Source organism: Bubalus kerabau, chromosome 15 (assembly GCF_029407905.1).
Source record: "Bubalus kerabau isolate K-KA32 ecotype Philippines breed swamp buffalo chromosome 15, PCC_UOA_SB_1v2, whole genome shotgun sequence".
Classification (NCBI taxonomy): Eukaryota; Metazoa; Chordata; class Mammalia; order Artiodactyla; family Bovidae; genus Bubalus; species Bubalus kerabau.
The window spans coordinates 20,576,141-20,598,650 of record NC_073638.1 but is presented as its reverse complement, the minus strand read 5'-3'; the positions used below and the strand labels follow the sequence as shown (position 1 = coordinate 20,598,650).

The following is a 22,510-nucleotide window of genomic DNA, read 5'->3' as shown; positions in this document are numbered from 1 at the left end:
AGTATAATTGAAGCTGTGTTCATTGCCTCTTCCTTCACCACAATAGGTTTTCTTTCCTGTGTTCTTCATGTTTTTTAATCTCAAAAATGTATAAATTAATACAGAGGATTATATGTGTTAATGCACAGATGGGGCCTGGTGGGCTACAGTCCATGGGATTCTCTAGGCAAGAATACTGCAGTGGATTTGCCATGCCTTTCTCCAGGGTATCTTCCTGACCCAGGGATCAAACCCGAGTCTCCTGCAGCTCCTGCTTTGAAGGCAGATTCTTTACCACTGAGCCACCGGGGAAGCCCAGATTATCCAAAGCAGTTTTAAAACAAGAAAAAGTTCGTACTTATACTGCCTAATTTTGTGATTTGCTCTGTAAAGATAGAATAATAAGGCAGTGTGATTCTGACATAGATTAATCTTTAAAATGATCAGTGAATCTGTTGAACCTATTTACAGAGAAGAAGTGTAGATGGAGACATAGAAAATGGTCTGGTGGACAGAGCAGGGGAAGGAGGAGAGGATAGGACAACTTGAGAAAGTAGCATTGACATATATACTCTTATCATGTATAAAATAGATAACTAGCAGGAGGCTGCTCTGTAACACAGGGAACTGAACCTGATGCTCTGATTACCTAGAGGAGTGGAATGGGTATGGCGGGGAAGGCTCAGGAGGGAAGGGGTGTATATGTAATTATGACTCATTTGCATTGATGTGTAGCAGAGACCACCACAACATTGTAAAGCACTTAGCCTCCAATTGAAAAAAAAGGGAAGGAAAAAAGTATAAGTTCATCCTAACATAGAATTTTCAAGATATTCTATATTCTATAATGAAGTTTGTTGATAAACTTTAAAGAAAAAAAATAGAAAGCCCAAAAATAGACCTGTGCTCTGTAGTCATGTGATTTTTCAACAAAGGTACCAAAGCAATCCTGAGGAAAGGAAAATCTTTTGCGCATGTGGTGCTGGAACAATAAGGTGATCATATAGAAAAACAAAATGAAGCTAAGCCCCTACCTTATACCATAAACCAAAATTAATTTAATGTAAATTGTAAACTTAGTTGTAAAAACTAAACTCATACAGACTTTAGTGAAAAATGTAGGAGAGTATTTCATGACTTGGGGATAGGCAAAGATTTCTTTAAAAGGACACAAAAAATCATTATAAAAATAATAAAGTAGGCTTCATCAAAATTAAAACTCTTTTAAGTTTTAAGAAAATGTACAGGCAAATCATAGACGAGAGAAAATATTTGCAAACATTTAACAGAGGATATACATTTATATTTATCTGTAATAGTGCATAGGTGCATGTATGTATATGTATATATATATATCTATACTCAGAAAATAGATACATATGCACATACATCCAGGATATATAAAAAATTTCCACAATTCAATAATAAAAAGAATATGTAACACAATATTTTTAAGATTTGAAGACAAGGGAGTGTGGTTCAAGATGGTAGAGTAGAAGGACGCGCACTCATCTCCTCCTGTGAGAGCACCAAAATTGCAGCTATCAACAGGAAGACTCTGGAACCCACCAAAAAAACGATTCCCCACATCCAAAGACAAAGGAGAAGCTACAGTGAGACAGTAGGAGAGACACAGTCATAATAAAATCAAGTCCCATACCTGCTGGGTAGGCAACCCACAAACTGGAGAACAATAATACTAAAGAAATTCTCCCACTATTGTGAAGGTTCTGACCCCCATCACAGGCTTCTTAGTCTGGGGAATCTGGCGAAGAGACTAGGAATCCCCAGGAAACCTGATTTTGAAGGCTAACGGAATTTGATTACAGGACTTCCACAGGACTGAGGGAAACAGAGAAAGAAAAAACTTTAAAAAAGACTTGGAGACAATTCACAAATTAATATATATGAATGACCAATAAGAACATGAATGTTCAACATTATTAGTCATCAGAGAAATGCAAATTAAAATCTTATTGAGACGCTACTATATATCCACTAGAATGACCAAAATTTAAAAGATTAACAATGCCAAATGTTGATATGGTTGTGAAGTAACTAGAATTATCCTGCAATATTAAGTTTAAAAATTGCAGAGGAAGGAACACTTCTGAACTCATTCTGTGAGGCCACCATCACCCTGATACCAAAACCGGACAAAGATATCACACACAAAAAGGAAAATACAGATCAGTATTACTGAAGAATGTAAACACAGAAATCCTCAAGAAAGTACTAAACTGAATCCAGCAACTCATTAAAAGAATCATACATCATGATCAAGTGGAATTTATCTTAAGAATACAAAGATTTTTTTCAATATCTACAAATCAGTATGAAACACATGAATAAAGTAAAGAATAAAAACAATATAATCATTTCAATAGACACAGAAAAATTATTGACAAAATCCAATGCCTGTTTATGGTTGAAAAACTCTTCAGAAAGTGTGCAAAGGGAACTTGTGTTGCTGTATAGTCACTAAATCGTGTCCAGCTCTTTGTGACCCCATGGACTGTAGCTTCCCAGGCTCCTCTGTCCATATTTCCCAGGCAACCATACTGGAGTGGGTTGCCATATCCTTCTCAGGGAATCTTCCCAACCCAGGAATAGGACTCCTGTCTCCTCCATTGGCAGGTGGATTCTTTACTGCTGAGCCACCAGGAAAGCCAAATGTAACTTACCTCGACATAATAAGGGCCATATACAACAAACCCACAGCAAGCATCATTCTCACTGGTGAAAAACTGAGAGCGTTCTTAAGATTAGGAACAAGACAAGGATGTCTACTCTCCCCACTATTATTCAATATAATTTTGAAAGTCATAGTGACAGCAATCAGAGAAGAAAAAGAAAGGAATCCATATTGGAAAAGTTAAACTGTCACTGTTTGGAGATAACATGATACTATACATAGAAAATTCTGAAGATGCTACCAGAAAACTACTAGAGCTCATTGATGAATTTACAAAGTTGCAGGATATAAAATTAACACACAGAAATCTCTTTCATTTTTGTACACTAACAATGAAAGATCAGAAAATCAGAGAAACAATCCCACTCACCATCATATTAAAAAGAATAAAATGCCTAGGAATAAAACTACCTAATGATGCAAGACTTCTACTCAGAAAACTGTAAGATATTGCTGAAAGAAATTGAAGATGATGTAAACAGATGGAGAGATAGACCATGGAAGAATTGGAAGAGATTGGAAGAATCAATATTGTGAGAATGACTGTAGTACCCAAAGCAATCTACAGATTTAATGTTAAGTCCTATCAAATTACTAAGAGCATTTTCCATTACATTAGAACAAAGAATTTTGCAAATAACCATAACAGTCTTGAGAAAGAAAAATGGAGCTGAGGGAATCAACCTTTCTGACTTTAGACTGTACTACAAAGCTACAGTCATCAAGACAATATGGTACTGGCAGAAAAAAAAGAAATATAAATCAATGGAACAGGGTAGAAAGTCCAGAGGTAAAATAAACCCACACACTTAGGGCCACTTAGTCTATAACAAAGGAGGCAAGAAGATACAATGGACAAAAGACAGTTTTTTCAAAATATGGTGCTGGGAAAACTGGACAGCTACATGTAAAAAGAATGAAATTAGAACATTCCCTAACACCATACACAAAAATAAACTCACAGTAGATTAAAGACATAAATGATAGGCCAGACACTATAAAACTGTTAGAAGGAAAACTTGGGCAGAACACTCTTTGGCATGGATCACAGCAAGATCTTTTTCAGTCCACCTCCTAGAGTAAAGAAAATAAAAACAAAAATAAACAAGTGGGACTTGAAAGCTTTTACACAGCAAAAGAAACCATAAACAAAATGAAAAGACAACCCTCAGAATGGGAGGAAATAATTGCAAGTGAAACAACTGATGAGATTAATCTCCAAAATATACAAATACTTTATGGAACTCAACATAAAAAGCAAACAACCCCATCAGAAAATGGGCAGAAGATCTAAACAGACATTTCTCCAAAGAATACATACAGATGGCCAACAAACATATCAAAAGATGGCTCAGCATCACTTTTTCATTAGGTAAATGCAAATTACAGCTACAATGAGGTATTACCTCACACCAATCAGAATGACCATCTCAAAAAATCTACAGGCAATAAATGCTGGCAAAGGTATGGAGAAAAGCATGACTCTCCTAAACCATTGGTGGGAATGTAAATTAGTAAAGCCACTGTGGTGAACAGTTTGGAGGTTTCTTAAAAAAGTAAAGGCAGAGTTGCCATGTGATCCGGCAATCCCACTCCTGGGCATCTATCCAGAGAAAACCATGATTCAAACAGATACATGCACCCCAGTGTTCACTGAAGCACTATTTACATTAGCCAGGACACAGAAGCAGACTAAATGTCCATCAACAGAGGAATGGGTAAAGAAGATGTGGTACATATGTACAATGGAGTATTACTCAACCATAGAAAGAATTAAATAATGCCATTTGCAGCAACATGGAAGGACCTAGAGAGTGTCATACTGAGTGACATAAATCAAGGACAAATATGTGATATCACTTATATGTGGAATGTTAAAAACAGAGTTATCTACAAAACAGAAATAGAGTTACAGATGTAAGTTAACAAGAAAAAGCAGGGAGAGGGATAAATTGGGAGATTGGACTTGTCATATACACACTGCTAAATATAAATAGATAACTGATAAGTACTCAGTATTCTGAGTAGGCCAGGAAATTCTATTCACTCCTCTGTAATGGTTTATATGAGAAAGAATCTAAAAAAGAGTGGATATATGTATATGTATAACTGATTCTTTTTGCTATACAGCTGAAGTTAGCACAACATTGTAAATCAACTATACTTCAATAAATAAAATATATATATACAAGCAAATCACAGACTAGAAGAAAATACTTGCAAAATTTGACAAAAGATAAATATATATTTATATATGCATATATGCATGTGTATATGTATGTGTGTGTATATATACATATATGGCAACCCACTCCAATATTCTTGCCTAGAGAATCCTGTGGACAGAGGGGCCTGGTGGGCTGCTCTCCATAGGGTTGCACAGAGTCGGACATGACTGAAGCGACTTAGCATGCATGCATGCCTTGGAGAAGAAAATGGCAACCCACTCCAGTATTCTTGCCTGGAGAATCCCAGGGACAGAGGAGCCTGGTGGGCTGCCGTCTATGGGGTCGCACAGACTGAGTCGGACATGACTGAAGTGACTTAGCAGCAGCAGCAGCATATGTATATCCAGGAGATAGATCCAGGATATATGAAAAATTCCTGATCTCAATAATAAATACATATGATTTGGAGCAATTCACAAATTAATATATGTAAATAACCAGTAAGAGCATGGGTATTCAACATTATTAGCCATCAGGAGTGCAAAATAAAATCTTAATGCGACATGCTATATATCCATTAGAATGGCCAAAATATAAAACGTTTACAAATGTTGACATGGTTGTGAAGTAACTGGAATTATCCTGGAATATTGTTGAAAATATAAATTAATATAACCATTTTGGAATACTTACTGGTAGTTTCATTTTTTTCCTAAAAATAGCATACAGCTACGCTGTGACCCACTGTGAGTTCTTTATTGAAGAAAAATGTAAACATAGGTTATAAAAAAAGACTAGTAGAAGTTTAATAGCAGTTTTATTCATAATAGTTAAAAACTGAAAAGAGCCCAGCTGTCCATCAATAGAATAAATAAGCAAACATATATTTATACAGTGGAATACTATTCATCAATATAAAGGAATGAAATGCTAATAAATGTAACAAAAAAATACTGAGTTAAAAAATATCTTACACCAAAGAGTATATATAAGTTTCCATTAATATGAAATGCTAGAATAGGCAAAATTTCAGAGGGGGAAAAAATCATAATAATGGTTGCCTTAGGACTGATGGAGTAAGGATTAACTGTTGTAAGGAGTTTGAGGGATCTGGGGGTTGATGAATGAAAAAGCTATTATCATTGGACAGGTTTGCATAAGAAAAGTCCTCACAGCATGAGACTAGCTAGAGGCTTCTGGCCGAAAGAGAAGGAGGGCAAAGGAGTTCCTGAGGTGAAGGAGACTGCAGCGACTGTCTCTGGAAGGTACAAGTCTAAGTGATGTTGCTTCTATCTCTGATAGTCACTACTCTAGTCGTGACTTCAGGTCTTAAAACCCTAACCTCTATCTTATCAATGGCTAGAAGATGTTCAGTGTTGTTTTGTGGAATATACAAAGCAGGCAAGCTATAAATCATTAAAAGTCTGCTTGTTTGGGGTCATTTTTTTTTTAATAATTGAGTGTATAAAAATGTTAGTTTATACAACATTTAGTTGGAGCTAATGGATCTCAGCCTGCAATGAAGAAATAACTCAGGCCAATACATAGAAGCCATCTTTATCTAATATAACAACTGAAAAGGAATAAGAGGAAAATTTTTTGGAGTGATGATAATGTTCTACATCTTGATAAGGGTTTAAATCACACAAGTGAATACATTTGTCAACACTCATGAAATATATACGTAGAATTTTACATTTCATTGTACATGATATGCATGCTAAAATGCTCAGGGTGAAATGTACTGCTGTATCAGTTTGTACTGAAACACCAAAAATCAAATGGGTTAATAGATAGTTGAATAGATATCTGATAAAGCAAGTATAGTAAAATTTTAATAGTAGAATCTAGGTTGGGATATATATATGTTTATTATAAAAATTTTTTGCTTTTTGTTTAAAAAAGTTTATAATGAGATATTGAGGCCTACCAGGTTGAGATAGACTAAATGTAACAAGAAGTACTGAGTAAAAAAATATCTTACACAGAAGAGTATGTGTAAGTTTTCATTACTATGAAAAGGGACCTGTTAGGAAACTATGCCATTGCATTAAAAAATAGAGAGAGAGAAAGCTTTGTATTTCTTGACCAATTTTAAAATATAATCTCTGTAGAAACAATCCTGTGTTTGATCATTTGACTGAAGATATGTGGTGTTTGCTCTTTTACAGAGAAAGTCCTTCTGCTAGCCTGGACACATGTGCATTTCTATCATCATTTGTGTGCTCCAGTAGGACTCTGCTTATTGATGGCCGTGTAGAACTCAAGAGAGGCCTGCAGAGGCAGGAGCGGCATCTTTTCCTGTTCAATGATCTGTTTGTTGTGGCCAAAATCAAGTAAGTATACTGGACACTCTCTCCTGGTTTATCATTATAAAATTGCATTTCCACTAACAAAGATAACCTTTCTTTTCCATATCACTATAAGAATATGTGGCCTCTATTACCATAACTAATGTGTGAAGTGAGTTTTATGTTTGTTTTGTTTTTGAAAAAATGTTTCAATTGTTTACTCATCTAACAAGTGTTCATTTAAGTCCTGCTCTATGCCATGCTCTGAATAAATATAGGGGAAACAGTGAAGAAGGTGATGGATATGGTCCCTGCTTTCCTGATGCTTTCATTTATAATGTGGATGGGGAGTGGAAATTACAAATTGTGCTTAGTGCCATGAAGAAAATAGGGTGAAATGAAATATGGGATATATGTTAGGTAGGAAGAATAAAATCAATGAAGAATGAAAAATGACTAGCCATTCAGATATTAGGAGGGTGGGTATTCTAAGTAGAAGTAATAGCAGGTACAAAGCAGGCGGGGAAAGTTTGGCCCTTTGGAGTTGAAAGAAGGCCTATGTCACTGGAGCATAATAAGCAGGAAGAGAGTAATATAAATTGATATTGGAGAAATGGACAAGGATCAAGTTATCAGGACCTTTGTTGGCTGCATGAATTATCTATTGCCATATAACAAATTATCCCAAAAGGTAACAGTTTATGACTACAAACGTCTTACACATTTTCTCCGAGTCAAGAATCTGGGAATCCTTTAGCCAGGTGTTTCTGGCTCAAGGGCCCTAATGAGGTTACAGTAGAGCTGTTGACCAGGTTTATAGTCATCTCAGAGCTTGAATGAAGAGTCTTCAAACCTCCCAGATCACTCATGTGGATTCTGGCCATCCTCAGTTCCACAGTGGCTCCTGGCCAGAGGCTCTAGTTCTTTTCCATGGAGATCTCTCCACAGAGCTGCTCTTAACATGGAATTGTTTCCTTTAAAGTGAAAGATCCAAGGGAGTGAGGAAGAGAGTGTTGAAGGGAGTGTGTGTGTTCAGTCGCTTCAGGGTCCTTTGGTCCTTTGCGACCCCAAGGACCATAGCCACCAGGCACTTCTGTCCATGGGATTTTCCCACCAAAAATATTGAAGTGGGTTGCCATGCCCTCCTCCAGGGGATCTTCCCAACCCAAGGATTGAACCTGTGTCTCCTACATCTCCTGCATTGCAGGTGGATTTTTTTACATTCTGAGCCATTGAGAAAGCCCTGTTGAAGGGAGAGAATGCTTAAAATAGAAGCTGCAGTCCTTTATAACCTAATTTTAAAAATCATTTCTAATGTAGGCTATTGGCCACACAGAATACTGGGGAGCCAGTATCTTTGGGAGCTATTTTGGTAGGCCATGGTAGAAGTTTACATTTTATTCCAATGGTTTTAATTAGGGGAGTAGCATAAAGGGGTACATATTTTTTTAACACTTTTTAAATACTCTTCTGGCTATAGTGGATAATGGATTAGAGCGTAGACAGGAGTAGAAGCAAGGAGACTGGACTGGAGTCCTGATGAGAAATAATGGAGGCTTTATCTAAAGAAATGCCAGTTAAAAAAAGGATGCAGACATATTTGAATATTCTTTCAGTTCAGTTCAGTTGCTCACTTGTGTCCAACTCTTTATGACCCATGGACTGCAGCATGCCAGGCTTCCCTGTCTATTACCAACTCCCAGATCTTGCTCAAATTCATGTCCATTTACTCGGTGATTCCATCTAACCATCTCATCCTCTGTTGTCCCCTTCTCCTCCTGCCTTCAATCTTTCACAGTATCAGGGTCTTTTCTAATGAGTCAGTTTTTTGCTTCAGGTGGCCAAAGTATTGGAGCTTCAGAGTCAACATCAGTCCTTCCAGTGAATACTCAGGATTGATTTCCTTTAGGATGGACTGGTTTGATCCTCTTGCAGTCTAAGGGACTCTCCAAGAGTCTTCTCCAACACCACAGTTCAAAAGTATCAGTTCTTTGACACTCAGCATTCTTTATACTCCAACTCTCACATCCATACATGACTACTGGAAAAACCATAACCTTGACTAGATGGACCTTTGCTGGCAAAGTAATGTCTCTGCTTTCTAATAGGCTGTCTAGGTTTCTGCAGCTTTCCTTCCAAGGAGCAAGCATCTTTTAATTTCATGACTGCCATCACTATCTGCAGTGATTTTGGAGCCCCCCCAAAATAAAGTCTGTCATTGTTTCCACTGTTTCCCCATCTATTTGCCATGAAGTGATGGGACCGGATGCCATGATCTTCGTTTTTTTAATGTTGAGTTTTAAGTACACTATTTCACTCTCCTCTTTCACTTTGATTAAGAGGCTCTTTAGTTCCTCTTCACTTTCTTCCATAAGGGTAGTGTCATCTGCTTGTCTGAGGTTATTGATATTTCTCCCATCAATCTTGATTTCAGCTTGTGCTTCATCCAGCCTCGCATTTCACATGATGTAATCTGCATATGACTTAAATAAGCAAGGTGACAATATATAGCCTTGGTGTACCCTTTTCCCAATTTGGAACCAGTCTGTTGTTCCATGTCCAGTTCTAATTTGCTTCTTGACCTGCATACAGATTTCTCAGGAGGCAGATAAGGTGGTCTGGTACTCCCATCTCTTGAAGAATTTTCCACAGTTTGTTGTGATCCACACAGTCAAAGGCTCTGGCATAGTCAATAAAGCAGAAGTAGATGTTTTTCTGGAACTCTCTTGCTTTTTCAATGATCCAGCAGATGTTGGCAATTTGATCTCTGGTTCCTCTGCCTTTTCTAAATCCAGCTTGAAGATCAGGAAGTTCTCAATTCACGTACTGTTGAAGCGTAGCTTCGAGAATTTTCAGCATTACTTTGCTAGCGTGTGAGATGAGTGCAATTGTGTGGTAGTTTGAGAATTCTTTGGCATTGCCTTTCTTTGGGATTGGAATGAAAACTGACCTTTTCCAGTCCTGTGGCCACTGCTGAGTTTTCCAAATTTGCTGGCATATTGAGTGCAGCACTTTAACAGCATCATCATTCAGGATTTGAAATAGCTCGACTAGAATTCCATCACCTCCACTAGCTTTGTTTGTAATGATACTTCTTCCTAAGGCCCATTTAACTTTTCATCCAGGATATCTGGCTCTAGGTGAGTGATCACACCATCATGATTATCTGGGTCATGAAGATCTTTTTGTATAGTTCTTCTGTGTATTCTTGCCACCTCTTCTTAATATCTTCCTCTTCTGTTAGGTCCATATAATCTCTGTCCTTTATTGTGCCCATCTTTGCAGGAAATGTTCCCTTAGTGTCTCTAATTTTTTTGAAGATAACTCTAGTCTTTCCCATTGTGTTGTTTTCCTGTATTTCTTTGCATTGATCATTTAAGAAGGCTTTCTTATCTCTCCTAGCTATTCTTTGGAACTCTGCATCTAGAGGGATATATCTTTCCTTTTCTCCTTTGCCTTTTGCTTCTCTTCTCATATACTTTCAGTTCAGTTCAGTCACTCAGTCATGTCTGACTCCTTGTGACCCCATGAATTGCAGCACGCCAGGCCTTCCTGTCCATCACCAACTCCCGGAGTTCACCCAGACTCACGTGCATCGAGTCAATGATGCCATCCAGCCATCTCATCCTCTGTTGTCCCCTTCTCCTCCTGCCCCCAATCCCTCCTAGCATCAGAGTCTTTTCCAGTGAGTCAACTTTTCGCATGAGGTGGCCAAAGTACTGGAGTTTCAGCTTTAGCATCATTCCTTCCAAAGAAATCCCAGGGTTGATCTCCTTCAGAATGGACTGGTTGGATCTCCTTGCAGTCCAAGGGACTCTCAAGAGTCTTCTCCAACACCACAGTTCAAAAGCATCAATTCTTCAGTGCTCAGCCTTCTTCACAGTCCAACTCTCACATCCATACATGACCACAGGAAAAACCATAGCCTTGACTAGATGGACCTTTGTTGGCAAAGTGATGTCTCTGCTTTTGAATATGCTATCTAGGTTGGTCATAACTTTCCTTCCAAGGAGTAAGCGTCTTTTAATTTCATGGCTGCAGTCACCATCTGCAGCGATTTTGGAGCCCCAAAAAATAAAGTCTGACACTGTTTCCCCATCTATTTCCCATAAAGTGATGGAACCAGATGCCATGATCTTCGTTTTCTGAATGTTGAGCTTTAAGCCAACTTTTTCACTCTCCTCTTTCACTTTCAGCAAGAGGCTTTTTAGTTCCTCTTCACTTTCTGCCATAAGGGTGGTGTCATCTGCATATCTGAGGTTATTGACATTTCTCCCAGCAATCTTGATTCCAGCTTGTGCTTCTTCCTGTCCAGCGTTTCTCATGATGTACTCTGCATAGAAGTTAAATAAGCAGGGTGACGATATACAGCCTTGACGTACTCCTTTTCCTATTTAGAACCAGTCTGTTGTTCCATGTCCAGTTCTAACTGTTGCTTCCTGACCTGCATACAAATTTCTCAAGAGGCAGGTCAGGTGGTCTGGTATTCCCATCTCTTTCAGAATTTTCCACCGTTTCTTGTGATCCACACAGTCAAAGGCTTGGCATAGTCAATAAAGCAGAAAGAGGTACCCAAAAGAATTCATTTTTACTCAACACTAAATGCCAGTGCAATTAACATCCAACCTAGAACATGAAAGCTATACCTTGCTCTAATCCCTTTCTCATTGTTTATGAAATATCATAAAATAGTTTATCAAATCCAGTATCTCATCAAAGAGACTTTGGTCACTGGAGAAGAGTTGGCTTTTTTCTACTATCTGTACCCTCACATTTAAGTTATGCTATGTGATAAATAAGATGTGAATGGGGAGGTAATCAAGATTGTGGGTTAGAAAGATGCTGAGCTCACCTACCCCCATCAACACATGAAAAGTACATCTTAATGTGAAGGAATTCTCACTGAAAAGTACCTCGAGACCAGCAGAAAGACCCTTTGGCAACCAAGGCTGTGAAGAAAGATCCACAGGAGTCATAAAGGAAGGGAGGGAAACAATGAGGTCAGGACACACATCCCTAAGAATGTACAGAGAAGAGGAGGGGTAAATCATGAGCTTGCATATCCTTGGGATTTAGGAGTCTGAACCACATACTGGGCACACCAGCCAGCACTGGGAAGATAAGTCCCCTTAGCTGGTTTGAAAACCACTGACTGACAGGAGGGTGTAAGAGACTAAGACTCCCATCTTTGAAGAACATGGACATGCTCTTGTTTACTCTCAGAACAAGGCAAAGGAAGCAGGTTAAAACTACCTAGGGCTTTGACAGTAATGGATACCTCAGCATTGCCTCTAGCTCTTGTGCAAATACCAACTAGGATATAGGCTAATATTGCCAAAGCAAGTGTGCACTTTTGAGGGACAGAGCCAACTCAGACCCAGCACTGCAGTTAAATGTGGCAGGGACGTTTATTGCTGGCACTCACAGAAGGCAGTGGATCAGGAGCTGTCTGCAGATCTGACTGGCATGCTGGAGCCATCCCAGTGCATGCCCTAGTTGCACCAGCTGCCTGCTCTAACCCCTCTTTCTGCATTCCTACTCCCCTCTGCAGTGAAGGTACTATGTCTAGGAGAGGGGAATATACATACTTAGAGGGACTAGAACAAGCTCATATCTGACCTTCAGGGTTTCTGCCCGAACACTTTGGACCTGACCCTGCCACCAGTAAGATGGTGATGGCCACTGAACATAGTAAAAGCCCCAATTCACACTTGGCTCTGGCTTTAGCCCCTCAATTTCCACCCCTACCTTTTACCAAGGTGATAGATGCCAGCACCCAGGGGGATGATGTGCTCAGTTGAGATCCAGCTCTCCCACCAAAGCCATTGGGAATACACAGACTTAAATAGGCTTGAATAGTGATGCTCCCACACAAGGACACATCTTCAAGACTGGGATAGGTAATTATTCACCACATTTCATAGAGACAGAAAGTTAACCAAAATGAAAAGAAAGAAGAATTTGTTTCAAACAAAAGAACAAGAAAAAACTTTTAAAAAACAACTAGAGGACACAGTGAGAATTTTGACAAGGAAGTGGGAAATGTAAACAATACTGGTCAGAGTTTAAGAATACAATAACTGAAATGAAAAGCAGACTAGAAGGAATTAACAGCAGACTATGATACAAAAGAAGGCATTACTGATCTTGAAAATAGAATAATGAAAATCATCAATCAAAAAGAAAAAAAAATTAGAAAATAATGACATTTAAAAGAAACTGTGGGAAAACAGCAAGCATAATAACATTTGCATTATGGTGGTTCCAAGGAAAAAACAGAAAGGGGCCAAAAATGTATTTGTGGAAATTATGGCTGAAAACTTGCCAAACCCGAAGGAGGAAACAGATAACCAGGTGCAAGAAGCAGAGTCCCAAATCAGATGAAACCGAAGAGACTCAAACTAAGACATGTTACATTAAAATGGCAAAAATAAGGCATCAAGAGAAAAACAAAGTGTCACATACAAGGGGACCCCCATAAGGCTATCACCTGATTCTTTTCTACAGAAATTTTGCAGGCCAGAACAGAGTGGCATGATACAGTTAAAGTGCTCAGAGGGAGAAACCTGCAGCCTAGAATACCACCCATCAGATGGTCATTCAGAATTGAAAAAAAGACAAAGAACTCAGGCAAGCAAAAACTAAGAGTTCACCAATATTAACTTGACTCTGAAACATGTTAAAGAGTCTTCTCTTAGTAGAAAAGAAAGTGCCATAGTTAAGATATAACAAATTATGGAAAAGGAAATATACAATGAGTGAAAGAAAATATACAGTAAAGGCTGTGGATCAGTGACTTAGATACTACTAAGTTTAAAGGACAAAAATCATAAAAAACAAGTATAACTGAAATAAACAGTTAAGGTGAAAAAACTGGAAATAGAACTGCCATATAACCCAGCAATCCCACTGCTAGGCATACACACTGAGGAAACTGGAATTGAAAGAGATACATATATCCCAATGTTCATTGCAGCACTGTTTACAATAGCTAGGACATGGAAGCAACCTAGATGTCCATCGACAGATGACTGGATAAAGAAGTTGTGGTACATATACACAATGGAATATTACTCAGCTATTAAAAAACACACACACATTTGAATCAGTTCAAATGAGAGAGACAAAATTGGAGCTTATTATGCAGAGTGAAGTGAGTCAGAAAGAGAAACACCAATGCAGTATATTGACACATATATATGGAATTTAGAAAGATGCTAATGACAACCCTATATGCAAAGACAGCAAAAGAGACACAGATGTAAAGAACACATTTTGGACTATGTGGGAGAAGGCAAGGGTGGGATGATTTGAGAGAATAGCATTGAAACATGTATATTACCATATGTAAAATAGAGGACCAGTGCAAGTTCAATGCATGAAACAGGGCACTTAAAGCTGGTGCTCTGGGACAACCCAGAGGGATGGGGAAAACATGTGCATCCGTGGCTGGTTCCTGTCGATGTATAGCAAAATCCACAATATTATAAAATAATTAGCCTCAAAGTAAATTAATTTCTTTTTAAATAAACAATTAAGGGATAAGTATGTTGGAGAAGACTCCTGAGAGTCCCTTGGACTGCAAGGAGATCCAACCAGTCCATTTTAAAGGAGATCAGCCCTGGGTGTTTTTTGGAAGGAATGTTGCTAAAGCTGAGACTCCAGTACTTTGGCCACCTCATGCAAAGAGTTGACTCATTGGAAAAGACTCTGATGCTGGGAGGGATTAGGGGCAGGAGGAGAAGGGGATGACAGAGGATGAGATGGCTGGATGGCATCACTGACTCAATGCACATGAGTCTGGGTGAACTCCGGGAGTTGGTGATGGACAGGGAGGCCTGGCGTGCTGCGATTCATGGGGTCGCAAGGAGTCGGACACGACTGAGTGACTGAACTGACTGATGAGCTTGTAAAAGATGACATCAAAAAACAAAGTGTAGGGAAAGAAGAAAAATACAGATTTTTTTAGACTGTGTTTACACTTAAATGACTATAGATTAAAATAAGTAGGTACAGGGTGCGGTCCTAAGATGGAGGAGGAATAGGACGGGGAGACCACTTGCTCCCCCACAAATTCATCAAAAGAACATTTGAACGCTGAGTAAATTCCACAGAACAACTTCTAAATGCCGGCAGAGGACATTAGGCACCCAGAAAAGCAGTCCATTGTCTTCGAAAGGAGATGTTTTATCAGCGGTGCTGTATAAAAAATGGAGAAGTCTTGAGGCTACTGTAAAACTAAGACTGAAAACCAGAAGCAGGAGGCTTAAGTCCAAATCCTGAGAACACCAGAGAACTCCTGACTCCAGGGAACATTAATCGACAGGAGCTCATCAAACGCCTCCATACCTACACTGAAACCAAGCACCACCCAAGGGCCAACAAGTTCCAAAGTAAGACATACCACACAAATTCTCCAGCAGCACAGGAACATAGCCCTGAGCTTCAATATTCAGGCTTCCCAAAGTCACTCCAAACCCACTGACATCTCATAACTCATTACTGGACACTTAATTGCACTCCAGAGAGAAGAAATCCAGCTCCACCCACCAGAACACCTACACAAGCTTCCCTAACCAGGAAACCTTGACAAGCCACCCATACAACCCCACCCACAGTGAGGAAACTCCACAATAAAGAGAACTCCACAAACTGCCAGAATACGGAAAGGCCACCCCAAACTCAGCAATATAAACAAGATGAAGAGACAGAGAAATACCCAGCAGGTAAAGGAACAGTATAAATGCCCACCAAACCAAACAAAAGAGGAAGAGATTGGGAATCTACCTGATAAAGAATTCCAAATAATGATAGTGAAAATGGATCCAAAATCTCGAAATCAAAATGGAATCACAGATAAATAGCCTGGAGACAAGGGTTGAAAGGTGCAAGAAAGGTTTAACAAGGACCTAGAAGAAATAAAAAAGAGTCAATATATAATGAATAATGCAATAAATGAGATCAAAAACACTCTGGAGGGAACCAACAGTAGAATAACAGAGGCAGAAGATAGGATTAATGAGGTAGAAGATAGGATGGTAGAAATAAATGAATCAGAGAGGAAAAAAGAAAAACAAAAACAATGAGGACAATCTCAGAGACCTCTGGGACAATGTTAAACGCCCCAACATTCGAATCATAGGAGTCCCAGAAGAAGAACACAAAAAGAAAGACCATGAGAAAATACTTGAGGAGATAATAGTTGAAAACTTCCCTAAAATGGGGAAGGAAATAATCACCCAAGTCCAAGAAACCCAGAGAGTCCCAAACAGGATAAACCCAAGGCAAAACACCCCAAGACACATATTAATCAAATTAACAAAGAACAAATATTAAAAGCAGCATGGGAAAAACAACAAATAACACACAAGGGGATTCCCATAAGGATAACAGCTGATTTTTCAATCGAAATTCTTCAAGCAAGGAGGGAATGGCCGGACATACTTAAAGTGATGAAAGAAAATAACCTACAGCCCAGATTACTGTACCCAGCAAGGATCTCATTCAAATATGAAGGAGAAATCAAAAGCTTTACAGACAAGCAAAAGCTGAGAGAATTCAGAACCACCAAATCAGCTCTCCAAAAAATGCTAAAGGATCCTCTCTAGACAGGAAACACAGAAAGGGTGTATAACCTCGAACCCAAAACAATAAAATAAATGGCAATGGAACCATACTTATCAATAACTACCTTAAACGTAAATGGGTTGAATGCCCCAACCAAAAGACAAAGACTGGCTGAATGGATACAAAAACAAGACCACTACCTATATATGTTGTCTACAAGAGACCCACCTCAAAACAAGGGATACATACAGACTTAAAGTGAAGGGCTGGAAAAACATATTCCATGCAAACAGAGACCAAAAGAAAGCAGGAGTAGCAATACTCATATCAGATAAAATAGGCTTTAAAACAAAGGCTGTGAAAAGAGACAAAGAAAGACACTACATAATGATCAAAGGATCAATCCAAGAAGAAGATATAACAATTATAAATATATATGCACCCAACATAGGAGCACCGCATAAGACAAATGCTAACAAGTATGAAAGGGGAAATTAACAATAACACAATAATAGTGGGAGACTTTAATATCCCACTCACACCTATGGATAGATCAATTAATCAGAAAATTAACAAGGAAATACAAACTTTAAATGATACAGTAGACCAGTTAAACCTAATTGAAATCTATAGGACATTTCACCCGAAACCATTGAATTTCACCTTTTTCTCAGGCACACACGGAACCCTCTCCGGGATAGATCACATCCTGGGCCGTAAATTCTAAACTTCATAAATTCAAAAAAATTGAAATCATTCCAAGCATCTTTTCTGACCACAATGCAGTAAGATTAGATTTCAATTACAGGATAAAAACTATTAAAAATTCCAGCATATGGAGGCTGAACAACATGCTGCTGAATAACCAACAAATCACAGAAGAAATCAAAAAAGAAATCAAAATATGCGTAGAAACGAATGAAAAATGAAAACACAGCAACCTGTGGGACACTGTAAAAGCAGTGCTAAGGAGAAGGTTTATAGCAATACAGGCATACCTCAAGAAACAAGAAAAAAGTCAAATAAATAACCTAACTCTACACCTAAAGCAACTAGAAAAGGAAGAAATGAAGAACCCCAGGGTTAGTAGAAGGAAAGAAATCTTAAAAATTAAGGCAGAAATAAATGCAAAAGAAACAAAAGAGATCATAGCAAAAATCAACAAAGCCAAAAGCCAGTTTTTTGAGAAGATAAATAAAATGGACAGACCATTAGCCAGACTCATCAAGAAACAAAGGGAGAAAAATCAAATCAATAAAATTAGAAATGAAAATGGAGAGATCACAACAGACAGCACAGAAATACAAACGAACATAAGAGAATACAATCAGCAATTATATGCCAATAAAATGGACAACATGGAAGAAATGGACAAATTCTTAGAAAAGTACAACTTTCCAAAACTGAACCAGGAAGAAATAGAAAATCTTAACAGACCCATCTCAAGCACGGAAATTGAAACTGTAATCAGAAGTCTTCCAGCAAACAAAATCCCAGGTCCAGACGGCTTCACAGCTGAATTCTACCAAAAATTTAGAGAAGAGCTGACACCTATCCTACTCAAACTCTTCCAGAAAATTGCAGAGGAAGGTAAACTTCCAAACTCATTCTATGAGGCCACCATCACCCTCATACCAAAACCTGACAAAGATCCCACAAAAAAAGAAAACTACAGGCCAATATCACTGATGAACATAGATGCAAAAATCCTTAACAAAATTCTAGCAATCAGAATCCAACAACACATTAAAAAGATTATATACCATGACCAAGTGGGCTTTATCCCAGGGATGCAAGGATTCTTCAATATCCGCAAATCAATCAGTGTAATACACCACATTAACAAATTGAAAAATAAAAGCCATATGATTATCTCAAATATGGAGAGAAAGCCTTTGATAAAATTCAACATCCATTTATGATAAAAACTCTCCAGAAAGCAGGAATAGAAGGAACATACCTCAACATAATAAAAGCTATATATGACAAACCCACAGCAAACATTATCCTCAATGGTGAAAAATTGAAAGCATTTCCCCTAAAGTCAGGAACAAGACAAGGGTGCCCACTTTCACCACTACTATTCAACATAGTTTTGGAAGTTTTGGCCACAGCAATCGGAGCAGAAAAAGAAATAAAAGGAATCCAAATTGGAAAAGAAGAAGTAAAACTCTCACTGTTTGCAAATGACATGATCCTCTACATAGAAAACCCTAAAGACTCTACCAGAAAATTACTAGAGCTAATCAATGAATATAGTAAAGTTGCAGTATATAAAATCAGCACACAGAAATCCCTTGCATTCCTATACACTAATAGTGAGAAAATAGAAAGAAATTAAGGAAACAATTCCATTCACCATTGCAATGAAAAGAATAAAATACTTAGGAATATATCTACCTAAAGAAACAAAAGACATATATATAGAAAACTATAAAACACTGGAAAAAGAAATATAAGAGGACACTAATAGATGGAGAAATATACTGTGTTCAAGGATTGGAAGAATCAATATAGTGAAAATGAGTATACTACCCAAGGCAATCTATTGATTCAATACAATCCCTATCAAGCTACCAACGGTATTTTTCACAGAGCTAGAACAAATAATTTCACAATTTGTATGGAAATACAGAAAACCTTGAATAGCCAAAGCAATCTTGAGAAAGAAGAATGGAACTGGAGGAATCAACCTGCCTGACTTCAGGCTCTACTACAAAGCCACAGTCATCAAGACAGTATGGTACTGGCACAAAGACAGAAATATGGATCAATGGAACAAAATAGAAAGCCCAGAGATAAATCCACACACCTATGGACACCTTATCTTTGTCAAAGGAGGCAAGAACATACAATGAAGAAAAGACAATCTCTTTAACAACTGGTGCTGGGAAAACTGGTCAACCACACTTGTAAAAGAATGAAACTAGAACACTTTCTAACACCATACACAAAAATAAACTCAAAATGGATTAAAGATCTAAAAGTAAGACCAGAAACTATAAAACTCCTAGAGGAGAACATAGGGAAAACACTCTCCGACATAAATCACAGCAGGATCCCCTATGACCCACCTCCCAGAATATTGGAAATAAAAGCAAAAATAAATGAATGAGACCTAATTAAAATTAAAATCTTCTGCACAACAAAGGAAACTATAAGCAAGGTGAAAAGACAGCCTTCAGAACCGGAGAAAATAATAGCAAATGAAGCAACTGACAAAGAACTAATCTCAAAAATATATAAGCAACTCCTGCAGCTCAATTCCAGAAAAATGAACAACCCAATCAAAAAATGGGCCAAAGAACTAAACAGACTTTTCTCCAAAGAAAACATACAGACGGCTAACAAACACATGGAAAAATGCTCAACATCACTCATTATCAGGGAAATGCAAATCAAAACCACAATGCGGTACCATTTCACACCAGTCAGAATGGCTGCGATCCAAAAGTCTACAAGCAATAAATGCTGGAGAGGGTGTGGAGAAAAGGGAACCCTCTTACACTGTTGGTGGGAATGCAAACTAGTACAGCCACTATGGAGAACAGTGTGGAGATTCCTTCAAAAACTGGAAATAGAACTGCCATATGACCCAGCAATCCCACGGCTGGGCATACACATTGAGGAAACCAGAAGGGAAAGAGACACGTGTACCCCAATGTTCATTGCAGTGCTGTTTATAATAGCCAGGACATGGAAGCAACCTAGATGTCCATCAGCAGATGAATGGATAAGAAAGCAGTGGTACATCTACACAATGGAGTATTACTCAGCCATTAAAAAGAATACATTTGAATCAGTTCTAATGAGGTGGATGAAACTGGAGCCTATTATACAGAGTGAAGTAAGCCAGAAAGAAAAACACCAATACAGTATACTAATGCATATATACAGAATTTAGAAAGATGGTAACGATAACCCTGTATGTGAGACAGCAAAAGAGACACAGATGTATATGAACAGTCTTTTGGACTCTGTGGGAGAGGGCAAGGGTGGCATGATTTGGGAGAATGGCATTGAAACATGTATAATATCATAGGTGAAACGAATCGCCAGTCCAGGTTTGATGCATGATACAGGATGCTCAGGGCTGGTCCACTGTGATAACCCAGAGGGATGGTATGGGGAGGGAGGTGGGAGGGAGGTTCAGGATGAGGAACACGTGTACACCCGTGGCGGATTCATGTTGATGTATGGCAAAACCAATACAATATTGTAAAGTAATTAGCCTCCAATTAAAATAAATTTATTTTTAAAAAAATAAAAATAAAAGAAGTAGGTACAAGTCAGTATATGAGCACCATGGTAATCACAAACCAAACACCTACAATAGATAAAAAAACACTAAAAACAAAAAAAGTAATACAAACATTCCACTGAAGAAAGTCATCACACCACAAGAAAAAAAGCAAACAGAAGAAAAAAAGGAACAGCGAACTACAAAGCAACCAGAAAACAAGTAACAAAAAGGCATTTTTGTTATCAATAATGACTTTAAATGTGATTGGAAAAAATACATCAAAAAAGTAGACTGACTGATGGGGTTCAAAATCCAAGATCCATCTATGTGAACCTGCATGAGACTCACTTCAGAGCTAAAGACACAAACAGCCTGAAAGTGAGGGGATGGAAAGAGATATTTCATGCAAATGGGAAAAAAATAAAGTTGGAGTAGCAGTACTCATATAGCTCAAGTAGACTTTAAAACAAAGCTATTTAACAAAAGACAAAGACAGGCATTATTTTATAATAAAGGGATCAATACAAGAAGAATATATTATAATGATTGACACACATGGATCCGATACAGAAGCACCTAAATATATCAAGCAACTATTAAAAGACATAAGGGAGAAACTGACAATACTACAATAACAGTTGGAGATATTAACACTCCACTTACCTCAAAGGATAGATCATTCAGACAAAATTATTAAGGCAACAGTGGTTTAAATGGTATAATATACCAGGTGGGCTTAATAGATAGCCACAACACACTCAAAAATCCCTGCAGATGGTGACTGCAGCCATGAAATTAAAAGACGCTTGCTCCTTGGAAGAAAAGCTATGACAAACCTAGATAGCATATTGAAAATTGAGACATTCCTTTGCCACCAAAGGTCCATACAGTCAAAGTCATGGTTTTTCCAGTAGTCATGTGTAGATGTGAGAGTTGGACCATAACGAAGGTTGAGCACCAAAGAATTGATTCTTATGAACTGTGGTGTTGGAGAAGACTTTTGAGAGTCCCTTGGACTGTGAGGAGATCAAACCAGTCAATCCCAAAGGAGATCAGTCTTGAATATTCATTGAAAGGGCTGATGCTAAAGCTAAGTGCCAATACTTTGGCCACTTAATGCAAAAAGCCAACTCATTAGAAAAGACCCTGATGCTGGGAAAGATTGAAGGCAGGAGGAGAAGGGGACAACAGAGGATGAGATGGTTGGATGGCATCACCAACTGAATGGACAGGAGTTTGAGCAAGTTCCGGGAGATGGTGATGGACAGGGAAGCCTCGCGTGCTGCAGTCCATGGGGTCACAAAGAGTCAGACAGGACTGAGCGACTGAACAACAGCACCCTCCAAACAAAACACCAGCAGAATACACCTTTTGATGTACACATAAAACATTCTCCAGGATAGTTCACATTCTAGGCCAAAATACAAGTGTCAACAGATTTAACAGGAGAGAAGTTATATCAATCATCTTCCAATCACAACTATATGAAACTTGAAATCAATTACAAAAAGAAAAATGGGAAAATCACAGACATGTGGAGAGTAAACAGTGTGCTACAGAAAACCAA

At 38.2% G+C, this 22,510-nt stretch overlaps 1 protein-coding gene across 8 annotated transcripts in view; it reads left to right on the top strand.

The window, feature by feature from the left end:
- The window catches only part of ARHGAP20 (Rho GTPase activating protein 20), a 222,257-nt gene that overhangs the window by 113,362 nt on the left and 86,385 nt on the right, over positions 1-22,510 (top strand). For 7 of the 8 annotated variants that reach the window (XM_055547840.1, XM_055547843.1, XM_055547839.1 and 4 more), the window contains one exon: positions 7,014-7,178. In XM_055547840.1, coding sequence (XP_055403815.1) covers positions 7,014-7,178 — 165 coding nt within the window. Of the gene's footprint in view, positions 1-5,855; positions 6,108-7,013; positions 7,179-22,510 lie in introns of those variants that run through there. The other variant, XM_055547842.1, reaches the window with a different exon arrangement.